The sequence below is a fragment of the Nanorana parkeri genome, unplaced genomic scaffold (genome assembly GCF_000935625.1).
Source record: "Nanorana parkeri isolate BGI_ZX_2015 unplaced genomic scaffold, ASM93562v1 scaffold645, whole genome shotgun sequence".
Taxonomy (NCBI): domain Eukaryota; kingdom Metazoa; phylum Chordata; class Amphibia; order Anura; family Dicroglossidae; genus Nanorana; species Nanorana parkeri.
Window position 1 is genome coordinate 530775 of NW_017306913.1, and position 12728 is coordinate 543502.

At 40.2% G+C, this 12728-nt stretch overlaps 1 protein-coding gene across 1 annotated transcript in view; it reads right to left on the minus strand.

The window, feature by feature from the left end:
- Nucleotides 1-12728, minus strand: part of NRP1 (neuropilin 1) — a 153587-nt gene that overhangs the window by 14203 nt on the left and 126656 nt on the right. Inside the window, exons 11-12 of the mRNA XM_018563251.1 lie at nucleotides 11770-11874; nucleotides 8264-8320 (exon numbers count right to left, since the gene is read on the minus strand). Of these exons, the coding sequence (XP_018418753.1) occupies nucleotides 8264-8320; nucleotides 11770-11874 (162 nt within the window). The remainder of the gene's footprint in view (nucleotides 1-8263; nucleotides 8321-11769; nucleotides 11875-12728) is intronic.

Genomic DNA, 12728 nt, shown 5'->3' on the forward strand with positions numbered 1-12728 from the left:
TATCCTTTAAAACTGTACAAGGAATAATGTGTTAAGTGCACGGCGATCCATCTCAATCTGACACTTCTGATTGGTTGCTATGATTTACCGCACTTTGAACTTATGGCTTTACTCCGTCCACTCATTTTAAATAAGCTTGTAAGTGAATTGTTTTACTCAGTGCTGTATATTACCTGAGGTTCCGTCTACAGCAACAGAATGCAAACACACAATCGTTAACTGCAGAGCGGACTATCTGCCAGAGATGACTCACATCAAATTGGTCAGAACTGACTTACACAATAATTAATAATGGATAGTGTTTAACTTGATAGATGTTCTTCCTCCAGCAACAAAGTGAGTAACGGGGGCATTTGAAAGAAGCTAAAAATAATCGTACATTCTTCACACAATGATATAATGTATGGTCTGTCTGGGAACCTACATTGCTGATAAACCATCTGCGTACTGAGCAGTGTTCACTTGATCAGGGAACGTAGCTCCTACCTATCAAATAAAGATCACCAGGGACAGTGGCGTCACAAGGGGGGTTCGGCCCGCACCCGGGTGACACCATTGGAGGGGTGACACCAAAATGACTGACAGCCATTTTGGTGTCACCTCCTCTAAAAAGTCGGGCACTCGGTCATGGACTGAGAGCTTGACAGTGTCAGGAGAGAATGTCCCCTCCTCTCTCTGCCGGTGCCCACCAGAAAGATGGCCGCCGGCAGGCGTCAATTAGATGACCGCGCATGCACCATGACGTCATCGCGCACGCGCGTGTTGATGTCAGGCGCATGCACATTGACATTATGGAGGGGTGTCACCCTTTCTTTGCTCCGGGTGTCACCCAGCCTCGGGACGTCCCTGACCAAGGATGAGTATAGGACTTGCCCTGGTAACCAATGGTGGTCTTTCATTTTCTAAATGTGACTTATAAAACTTCAAATCATGAGAGTATTTCATAGGTGCTGGGAGGAGTCTCTTGCTATCCATTATGGATCTGGAGGTATCCCATTAGTTTATGGTAAGGAAGCTCAACAACACACAGTCTACTGAGGGAGATGCCGAAAGAAACTCCGAGATCGGAAAAAAAGAAGACTGCCGGAGCAAATTAGATTTTTAGAGTCCTTAAAAAGATTAACTTGATCAAACAGCCAACTTCTTTCGGGACAGACACAACATTCATCAGGGCTTGAAACCATGGAAATTAAGGATCAGACTGCAATAACTCTTTTTATGAGATAAGTGTAATTTCCCAAATTGATAGAATGCAGGTTATAAAACGTCAGCTTGCATAGGAAAATGTGCTTTTCTTAAAGGGAAAATCGTGTGTTTTTAGGGAGCACATATTAGTGAGCAATTAGTGTAGTGGTTACTTTTGAGTAATTTTACTATGCACATTTCGACAAGCTTGCTTTTCTCTATTTTTGTTATTGTATTAACACAATGATTTCCATATTATTCACTAGAGCAGGGGTAGGCAAACTCTGGCCCTCGGGCTGTGGTGAAACTACACATGCCATTATGCATCTGCTTCTAAGAGTCATGCCTGTGGCTGTCAAAAGTCTTGCAAAATCTCATGGGACTTGTGTTAGAATAGACATTGTGTCTATTGCATCAACTACTGCAGTATACATTTTTGGGCACTAGATGGCAGGGTTTATAAGTTCTGGTATATACTCTGTTGTATTGAATAAGGTAGAGAATAAAGCTGTGGCTTCCTTCCTGTGTTATTTAAGCCATGTGCAGCATGCATATCAGACTGTGTGCTCGTGTTTCTCTGCGAGGCTGTGCAAGAAGTTCCAACAACTTGTAGTTGCACCATAGCTGGAAGGCCAGAGTTTGCCCACCCCTGAACTAGCAGAACACTGTATGGGACTCATCCCCACATGGAGTGCATTGTTTTCAAAGAGTCAGCTCCCAGACCTGTATTGTAAGGAGCAGTGGCGGAGCTAAGGAACAAAGGGCCCTGGTGCAAGATTTTTTTTTGCCCCCCCCCCCCCCACCCCCACCAACAAGAGCCTGAGGCCCCGGGCGCCCGCACCGCCTGCACCGGCGGTAGTTCCGCCACTGATAAGGAGAGCAGTAAAGTACAACCATGGTGTTGCACTGCAATGTAGGAAGCAGAGCCTATGTAATGAGCACATACATATATATCACCAAACAATGCAAAGTTGTTTTTCTTAAAACATTAATGTACATTGATAACATTATTTACTTCAAGTTGATTTCTCTTTTCCATGTAGTATAACTAAAATAATGACATTACCATGCCTGCAGTGACACGTGTTGTGCTGCGTATTCTGTATTAAGGCAGCATGTGCACGTTGAATGCAGAAACATTTTAATGGTGGGTGTGCTGCTGTGCCCTGTAGTGCAGGTCTGTCAGAACCTAATTTTCTTGTGCATTGGCATTCAGAAACAATGATATTCACCGTAGCAAGTTTTATGGCACGCTAGTGCAACCCATAAGTGTGAATCTGGTCCTAAAGAATCACTAAACCAAAAAGGAAAGAGTGACATTGTTTAAAAGAACTACTAATAACTTGCATACTGTGCATGTTACAATACACAAACCTACAAACTGAAATCTGGGGGACTGATGGAGTATTGTTATGTGGGGAATAATGTATCAGCATTGACATACAATCTGTACAGACTGCGGTTAATGCAAGTAGCAACAATGCATCAATTTTTCTGACAAATGCCACAGATGTCAGATTCCTGGTCCGGTCTCAGATACAATCTTGTGATACTGAAAAGCCTTTTTTTGAGTCATTAGATTTTTTGAAACGAGAAGAATACCTTTTAGAATAGACGAGACTTTTCTTTAGAAAGAGCGGACAGTGATAAAGGTTAAATAGTGCGCTGTACAAATCAAGTCAAATAACATTCAAGTTTTCGCCTTTTAAATGTCTACAGAATAATTTCTTCAGTTCAAAATGTCAACCGGTTATATTTCCAGCAGAAGAAATCTCCAGATAGGCCGGGACAGATATGCGATAGACAGGGGCACGTAGTTGTGCTTGGAATCACGTAACTTCTACTTTGATAGCACAAACATTTACAAAGCAGTCTGTGGTCTGACCTTGTGCTGGTGATACTGTCACATGATATTCCAGGAACACGCAGGCTACAGCCAAGACGGACAGCCCGAGTTCCCCTGGAAAACTACAAGTGAAATGAATAGAAGGGTTACGTGTCTAAGGGCTTTCAGAGTTATGTCTTTGACATAGCTAGGTGACTTTGTGAGTTTAAAGGCGATCTCTCCCCATGTATTTCCAACTGAGCATAATATTTATTCAGTATATATAATAAGGTGACCATTTAAATACAAAATATATGCCCAGCTGTGAAATTTTCAAGTGGAAGAAAATATTCTAAATACAAGAGGCATGTGTATCCTTACTTTATTATTGGTGTGTTTTGTGTATTTATTCCAGATCTGTGCAGTCATTCAGTGTAAAACTTTTCCTTTATACAGAGCTTCCTGTAATAAAGACCGGTCACTGCTGCTCTCTCTCCTTGTGCAGGGTGACTGGTCTTGTCTCAGCCCTCCTGTAGTTTTCTGCAGGCAACATGTAGTTGGTGCAGCTGCTATGCCCCTCCCACAGCTATGCTCTCTGCACAGCTCAGTGGTGATGTCACTGCTACTTTTTCAAAGCAATATTTGTGTTTGCCAAGGCACCTGGTGCACACAAAGTGGTTATTAAAGAATGTATTTTAATAAACGTTTTTGTGCACTACATTAGATCATTAGGTGAGTTTAATCACAAATGTAGAGAGATGCTTAGGAGTAGAGTGTGCTGTACCTACTGGCGTTGGGTAAGTGGGAGAGTCTGGGAACTTTTTTGAAGGGCTTTTAGTTATTTTAAAGCTGAATCCCAGGGAAACAGCTTAATGCACAAACTATTTATATATACTGTATGTGTAATATAAGTTGTAAGGTGTAAAAAATACGTAATTCTGTTCAGAAGTTAAGAGATACAACTTGGTCACTAAATTGCCCGCAGATTGCTAATTGGACACTGAAGGTGCATCATCACAGCCTCAAAGACAGCATTCTGTTTAATCTCTCTTCTCCTCTTGCCATAAAGATTTCAGGGTTAGACTGAAGCAGTGCAAAATCAGTAATGCCTGACTGGCTCTCAGAGCTGACCCTATCTCTCCCATTCATCCTACTTTCAGATGTCAACATTCTATTCATCTCTCAATTGGCCGTTAATTTTAGAGAAGGTCCGTTATCTTCTCTTGAAGCCCTGCTATGTAGATTATTGAGTTCTGGTAATGCTTACAGAACACAAGCTTATTGCCCATTTAGGAAGTAAAGTGTCATAGGGGTTGATTTACTAACCTTATAAACACGCCACGAACAAGTATACACCTCTGCAGTGTGTTCCCTCCCAGCATGATCTATTGGTGGAATCTGGACACCTTTGTAGTGTGTACACACCCAGCAGGTGTGTTGTGCATGAATTGCAAGGTGATGTTGTTGTAAATTAGCTCTATGTTGTGTTGCTTGCGTTGATGAATGCAGGAATGTAAATGCATGAGCTAACCATTTTTGTCTAAACTGTGAAGCAGCATTATATATGCATCATGTGCATGATTTTTCCATACATGGCATTAGTGGAAATATGCTTTTAGAGACTTTTTGGTTGATAAATACATTTGCTGTGTGAAAATCCCACGCACCTGGTGCGTGCGTGTGTTTAGGTTAGTAAATCACCCCCATAGTCTCTTGAAAGACTAACCCCTGACCCACATACACTCACCTTCACCATGCTCCCCCAGTGCTCCAATCCTCTGCTAGATCTTGGAGTCACACCCTGTGTAAGCTTTATTTCTGCACTGCATCATACCCAAAAGCATCAGGTATTTCACAAGAGGAAGTTGGGGAGTGCAGAGTAAGTGAGTATAAGTTGGATGGGGTGGGTCTTCAAGAGACCCCAGAGCAAGGTAACAGAGTTTCTTTAATGTTGGGGTCTGCAAGCCAATTATATCTTTGAGTTCACTTTGGGTGGGCATATCTTTTTGGGCAAGTCTAATCAACTAGGACCCAAATATCTGAGAAGAACTGAAGAAGAAGAATTAGGCACAACCCCATATTTGCACTGAATCAAGTAATGTAGGACTATAACAAGTATGTGAGTTTCCCTCCAAGGAATACTATTAATCCAGAAAAATATAGGAACTCGGCCTTTAAATGGTAGATGCTTTTCAGGGGACTGATACTGTATATCCTCATCTCATATCACCATTTACACTGGTATATATTAGTTTTTCTTATGGCAAAGTCTCTTGCTAAGTGCTATATGATCAGTGAGACATCTGTTTTGTGAACGATGACAGCTGCATAAACCTAATAGAAGAAAAGTATCTCGGAATGTCAATATAGCGATGGAACAGAAACAGCCACCTATGACTTGGTTAACAAGAATGATAGCTGCCTCTGTGTGTCTTATCTTAAGGTTTTTACTGATAAAAATGCAGAAGATTTCAGATACACATAAAAAAACAACAGCTGCGGGCTAAAGTATGGAACCTTCAGAAGCCGTTAAGTTGAACATATGCTTGGTTATAATTTTCTCTTAAAATGAATGTGAGAAGCAGAATTGTGCGTTGCTATAGAACGTAAGACTGCAGTAGAAGAGGCAATGTTTTAATCATTGCATACATTATGTGATAGTGAAAACACATCATTGAAGTAGCTGCAATCATCCGGCCATTTTCTTAGATCGTCTGGCATGGTAAAGAGAAAACAAGCTGCGGAATGACGTGCGGAGCTGCATTGGCTCAATTCCTCGATAGCCATTAAATCCATCCCTAATATATTTACAGTGAATGAAACAATGCCATAACCTAAAAATAGTGAAGTGTTTATTCATACAAGCAATGATAGATTTAAGAATGCTTCTTCTGTGACATCACTGAAGAACACATTTGTGGCCAAAAGGTCTTACTGTACCATCAAGTCTAGATGTATTTACAAAGAGGTGTACTTTTTTTCTTCTGCCATGCACAGAAAGAATATCTGTTCTAGTGCTGGGTTGGAATTTTGCATCTCAGAGGCCCAAGTTCTGGCCAAGATACAACTCAGAAAGGTGGAGAGTGAAAGAGAGATCAACAAGCAGGGATTGCCAAAGGTCGAACCAAAAACAAACAAGGAACCTCAATAGACATTGCAAGGCACAGCAGGAACCAAGCAGAGCTGCAGAGGCAGTCAACCCACGTGGCAAACAGGGCTGAGGAGAAGACAAGGTAAATGGGGAATGGAGCAAACATTGTAGACCAGAGTCACAGAGACCCCTAACAAATGTAAGAATTATTCAGATCCAAAATCAGAACTCTCACACCATGAAAGGGTCACCCCACCCAAAATGATATTTAGTTATAAGTGGAGCATGGTAGGCTGGGTCAGACTTGGGCTTCCTATAAGTATGTATTGGAAACACAGCAATCTTAAGAACTCGCTGCCCTAATTCCTGTTCCTGTCCACCTAAGAGTTCTAGGTATCTTGGTCCAATTTTGCCTGTTCCAGCTCCTTCTCCTACATTGTCAATATTACAATATAAATAAATCTATCCATATTTACTGAATAAATATTATTATTATCATTAGGCAGGATTTATATAGCACCAACAGCACTTTACAATATAAGAAAGACATTACAGTTGCAATACAATTCAAGTCAAGATGGTTGGGAGGGCCCTGTCCGTGAGACCTTACAGTCTAAAAGGGAGGGGCAAGTGATACAAAAGGTGGTAGCTGTGCGGGTACGAGTTGTTTGAGAAACTAAAAGTTCAGAGGGAGCTTGTTAGGTAGAAGTATCAGCCACCAAAAAATGAGACAGCAGATTTAAGGATGAACTGACCCTTTTAGTGTAGGTTGATCCCACGAGATCTCTTTAACATACCATGGCTTTCTACATCTGTGGTCTCTTAGATTGTTAGTATATAGTCCCCTTAGATCAATGGTTGCTGCTCTTTGAGAGTAAACCTAGTGATCAGAGTTAAACAAGCTCTCATACAACAAAAGGGTGACACTAAAATACAGGTGGTGTAAACAGCGGCACTTAACATCTACATGGCTTCTGTTCTCCTAAAAAAAAGAGCCTTATTATTTTTCCAGCAAAGTAAACTATTGATCCTTGCTCACATCTCTGTCTTCTTATTTAATTAAGTTTGCAAATAAGAAAGCTATGGATGTAAATGTGTAGTTGTGAATAGACTCGTTAAGGCGGCTTGATGTAAATTGTGTTCTGCTTAGTATTCACACAAACAAGGCACATTCCTTTGCTCACCATGGAGAATTTACATGCAGATAAAAGGACAAAATATATTTATAGAGAGAACAGGAACAGATGCTGAGGAACGGAGCTCCAAAAAAGCCACAGGTCTGAGCTACATTGTTCAGGTTCCATCGCGGGGTGTTTAACTTCGACAATATGGCCATGTCACCATTAAAGGGAAAATCTGACCTACTTATAACTAATGTCTGTTGTGCCTTAAAGGGTATGTAAACCCTAACAATGAACTTCTCTTGTTTTGTTCCTTTTGGTCTGTTAAATATGCCATTGAATGGGTTTTGGGTTTTGTTGTATCTGCTCGATAAGAACAAAAATATACTCCTTGGTCTCGTTAGAAATCCTGTCAAATGATTACTTCCTCTGCTCTTTGCCTGTTCTTTACTCTTTTCAGTTACATTGTTTCCAGTTTTCTCTGAGGACTACATAACTCCTCCCATCTCCCCATAGGGTGACAACACTGCTTTTCCATATATGCAGTACGGTGTGTGAGCGCTGTCACCCTAAGTAGTGTTACTGGCAGGATCACCAGGTGAAAATAAAGGGAAAAAGAAAACGAATGCAGCCATCAAATCTGAGGTCTGGTAAGCTGCACTATATTGCATTGTGGATTCTGACATCCAGTTACCTGCTAATGCATTAGCTGATGGGCAGAGAAACTGCTGGTGATGTCACTGCCCTTAAACTAGACGTCAGAGAATGGCAGGCGCCATCTGATGTTTTCTTTGTGACAGATTGCCTTTCAAAGAGAACTCCAGGTCATACCTTTCTGTGTTTTGGAGTGGGAAAGGAGTTAGAATCTCTGTCTCTTTGGTGAAATTTCTTTCCACTTCCTGTCCTGGTGACACCTTGTTGTACTTGGCACATATGGTGTCACTTGAATAGAAAGCAAGGAGAAATCCGCACTCTGTGTGTTTAATATCGCATAGGTTATCTGCTGACAGTGGATAACTAGATGTCAGAGATTATGTTTACCTGATTCTGTGCTGCCCTCAGTAGTTGGTGCCTCTGTGCTTGGAATTGTAGATCCAGCTGAAATACATAGAATACAAAAAACATGTATAATCAGTATATATTAGCTTAGTCTTTTTTTAGCATGAATCCAAAATCTTTAAAGTCCATCTCCAGGGAAATGAAAAGTTTTCCCTTGCAGTGGGGCTGTTAACTGCTCATTTATGCCTAAGGGACAGGAAAAAGCCGTTTTACTTACCTGATCTCCGCTCACCCAGCAGTCGGCGCTCACCTCTCTCCCCTCCATTTCGGCTGTGGACTGTCCCTCTGTGTCCTCACGTACAATGCTGGTCTATGGAACCAAAATTGCACTTGATGACATCACTTCTCCTTTGACTGCCAGAGCGAAGGGTAGACGAGGCTTGCGGGACTGGTCTAACAGCCCAAAGGCAGCAAGCCAGAGCGGGGATCAGGTAAGTAAAAGTGCAAGTCATAAACAATCAGTGAATGAGAAAAGCTTTTAATTTCTCAGGAGTTGGGCTTTAATGAACACTATCAGGGTTATTCGCAAAAGGGTGAATGGTTTGGAGAAGGCAGGAGAAGAGAACAATCTAGGACAAAATAGGTGAACTGGAAAGTGAGCTGAATTGAAGAATTTTTCCAAGTCAGCAATGTTGTCCTAGATTGTTCACTTCTCCTGCCTTCTCCAAACTCTTCACCCTTTTGTGAATGACCCTGTATGTTTTGGTCCACATTTTTAAATTGTTTATAGGTTTATTAACTGATCTTTTATATAATTTTCTCATAACCTAAAACAAATCATTATTTTTACATATAAACATTTATTACATGCGGCTTCTTTGACTTTGCACACTTGTTGACTTCCTTTATCAAGATCAACTTGTACATATGAAGGAGATCTGCATATATAACTTTTCTGGACAGCAGATCATTTTCATTGAAGGAAACTTCTCCTTGTCAACTTTTAGACCATATGCTTATTCTGTTTGGTGACAGGCATACCGTACTTTAATAATTGCAAAAATGTGGCTTTCAGGACATTCCTCAGGTTTTAAACAAAATTCTATTCGTGATCCCATAATGGCCAAAGATGTTATTTTCCTCCTCGGCAAACACACCCCGTATCATGTAAAAGATCTTAGATGACTGTAAAAGTCTTTGATGTAAATTCAAACTGGCATCAATTAAAATAAGATTCACACTTAAGGCGCTGGAAACAATTACGAGGCCTTGTGTCACTCATGTGTTCTCTATTAATTTTATAACCTACATGGACTAAAATATCCCAAATGATCCGAGTCTGACTATCATATTACCTATGAATGGCAGTTTTCTTAAGTTGTTGAAAATATTAACAGGTGTAATATATCTCAGAGCAATCGAAGCAATTATTGGATTATTGGTTTTACAACAGTTCTGGGAAACACTTCTGGGAAACCGGGCTATTCTACTCTGTTGTCCATCTCGGTTTAACATAATGAACTTTCAAGGCAGTGAAGAAAAGAAGTTTTTAATGAGCTGGTAATTACTGAGTAGGAGAAAAAAAAAGGTCCATTCTTCCAATACCATGGTAATACTTAACAAGGCACATGTGGCTTAGCTTCACACTATTAAATAGCTCTTATTAAATTCTGAGGAGCTGTGTATATTTTCCACCAAGATTGTTCGCTTTAAAGACGTTGATTCCTTAACAATGAAAACTTAAAATGACTAAAGATTGAAATTCAAAACCATTATTTAGTGGGACGCTGGAGTTCACCAACTCCACATCAAACTTCATTTGAGTTTTTACTGGAAATACAAAGCTTGTTTTAATGAAATGCCTGGAGTAGGCTGATTATAACCATTCTGGGGTCAACGAATATATTTTTTCCAGCATTCAACAAGTTAAGACTTGTAAAACGCCAAGCAGGTGACTTGTTAACAAGGTGTAATCTTTATATGGTTTGAAGCCCAAAAGGTCAGAGACAAATAGGACTGTCAATGTGTAATTCTGCTACCTTCGGGCACCAGTGCATGCCTTAGGCCTATAAGGTAAAGGGAGGAAGGAGTGCTGCAGACACATCCTAAATATCTCTAGTTTAGTTAAAGTTTATGTTAATTGTGCTTTTTTTGTAGCATGGTCTTAGAATCCATGCTCCCTCAAATCTGCTCTGGTTGTTATAGTGCAATTGTTGCTACACAACTTAATTAAAAAGGGCGTATTTATAAACAATTCACAGAGGCATTCTTCCTGCGCAATTGCATGTACAATTGTCTTTTGCAAATGGAGACAAACATGAACGTTATTAGCATATTTTCCTCAAAGGTCAAATGTATATAGGAAAGATGTATTTCTTTCCTTTGCTCCTCAGAACCATCTAGTGACCATAATTTGGTATTTTCTTGAAATTACATTTGGCCTGGTAACAAAATATGCCTAAAACATTCAATTATGCCTCCATTTGCACAAGACAATTGTACATGCAATTTCGCAGGATGAATGACGTATGCATGTAAATTGTTTCTAAATACACCCCTTTGGATCAACTTGTGAAGCAACATCTGCACTCAAAGCAACCATTGCAGGTTGAAGAGAACTTGGATTCTAAGACCATGTTACAAAAAAAGCATAATTAACATGAACCAGAGATTACCTAGCTGCGTCTGCAGCGCCTCCCTCCTTTTTTGCTTTATAGGCGTAAGGGATGCACTGGTGTCTGAAGGAAATAGATATGGACATTGATAACCCTGAAGTGTCTCTGACTGGCTCTACACATATCAACCAATCAAATCTCTATATTAATGTCTGTGTTAGAGCATAGACAACAGAAATTGGTTTAGAACCAACTTAGACACATTTATGTCCCCTACAGCGTATAACTAAGAATTACAGTGTAGTGGTAGGTAGTATGCCATAGCAAAACATTCACACATTGGGGGTGATTTACTAACCTAAACACACGCACGCACCAGGTGCGTGTGATTTTCACACAGCAAAACGTATTTATCAACCAAAAAGTCTCTAAAAGCATATTTCCACTAATGCCATATATGGAAAAATCATGCACATGATGCATATATAATGCTGCTTCACAGTTTAGACAAAAATGGTTAGCTCATGCATTTACATTCCTGCATTCATCAACGCAAGCAACACAACATAGAGCTAATTTACACAACATCACCTTGCAATTCATGCAGGGCTTTGCACAACACACCTGCTGGGTGTGTACACACTACAAAGGTGTTTAGATTCCACCCATAGATCATGCTGGGAGGGAACACACTACAGAGGTGTATACATGTTCGTAGTGTGTTTATAAGGTTAGTAAATCAACCCCATAGTGTTCAGCAATTTTGTGTAGTTAGACTAAAGAAAGATCATGTCTGACTGGCAGCTCTAAGCTTTACTGCACTCTGCAATTGGCTCTTGGACGTATCAAAAGCCAAATTAGTTCCTTTAGATGTCCATCATCTTAGTACCTGTCATACATGATATTATACATGGAATTTTATCGCAGGCTCACCTGCCAGTTTGTAGTCTTCGCTTGTTCCACTGTGGCAGGGAATGAGCTCATCATCACATTCATCATCAGCTTCTATCTTTGAAGTGGGGGGAATGGAGGTTGGTGCTGTAAACAATTGTATAAAAAGATGAGATTATAAGATAGTCATATTATAACCTTATCAACAGTAACAGATTTTCCAAGAATGCGCAGTGCCCTAGAGGGTGAGGCTTTCTCCAAGAGCAGATTACATTATTAACAGTTAGGGCGCTTGAAGCAACAGTAAAGTTAAGTGTTTTCATTTGTTCTGGATAGAGTTGGGAATGGGCAATACCCCTTATCGAGAGATTTCTGATTACTTCCTTCTTGGGAACCCAAATTAAATGAGAGGACATTTCCCAAAGTCATGAGAAGTCCCTCCCCAATTGTCCACGGTACAGGTGTTCCCATTGGAAGATTTTACTCTTACCTCCTTTTCTGATAACTGAAAATTTGGGATTTATCAAAATGTTGAGTCCTAGTGACAATGGAAGTAGTAGGGAGGAAGATTCTCCCCAGTGGGGACAAGCCCATCCTAACAAAATAAAATAGTTTTTGGCTTTAGATACACTTTCAAAAAGGACGGTCATTAGCATTAACTTTGCTAGTGAACTTACATAATCAGGTTATGTTCCTTTTTGTAAAGTACAGAAAAGTCAGCGCTGAAGGTTAGACTTTAACTCCCAGCAGGAGCTCAGGTATCTGCAATCAACACTAGTATGGATTTAGAGCTGTCCAATGTCAGATAAGATTTCATTGTGAGAACTGGCTATTCTGTGCCCCTAACACAAAGAAGCAGCCTTGTCCTGGGGATGGGCTTTGTCTCCTTTCCTTTCTTGATTAAGATTTGGAGCGTTAAAAAGAATATTATTAGAATACCATTAATGGTCTTTCCCTGTTTCATCTTTCATTGCATCTCTCTTTCTTTTATTTTCATTTTA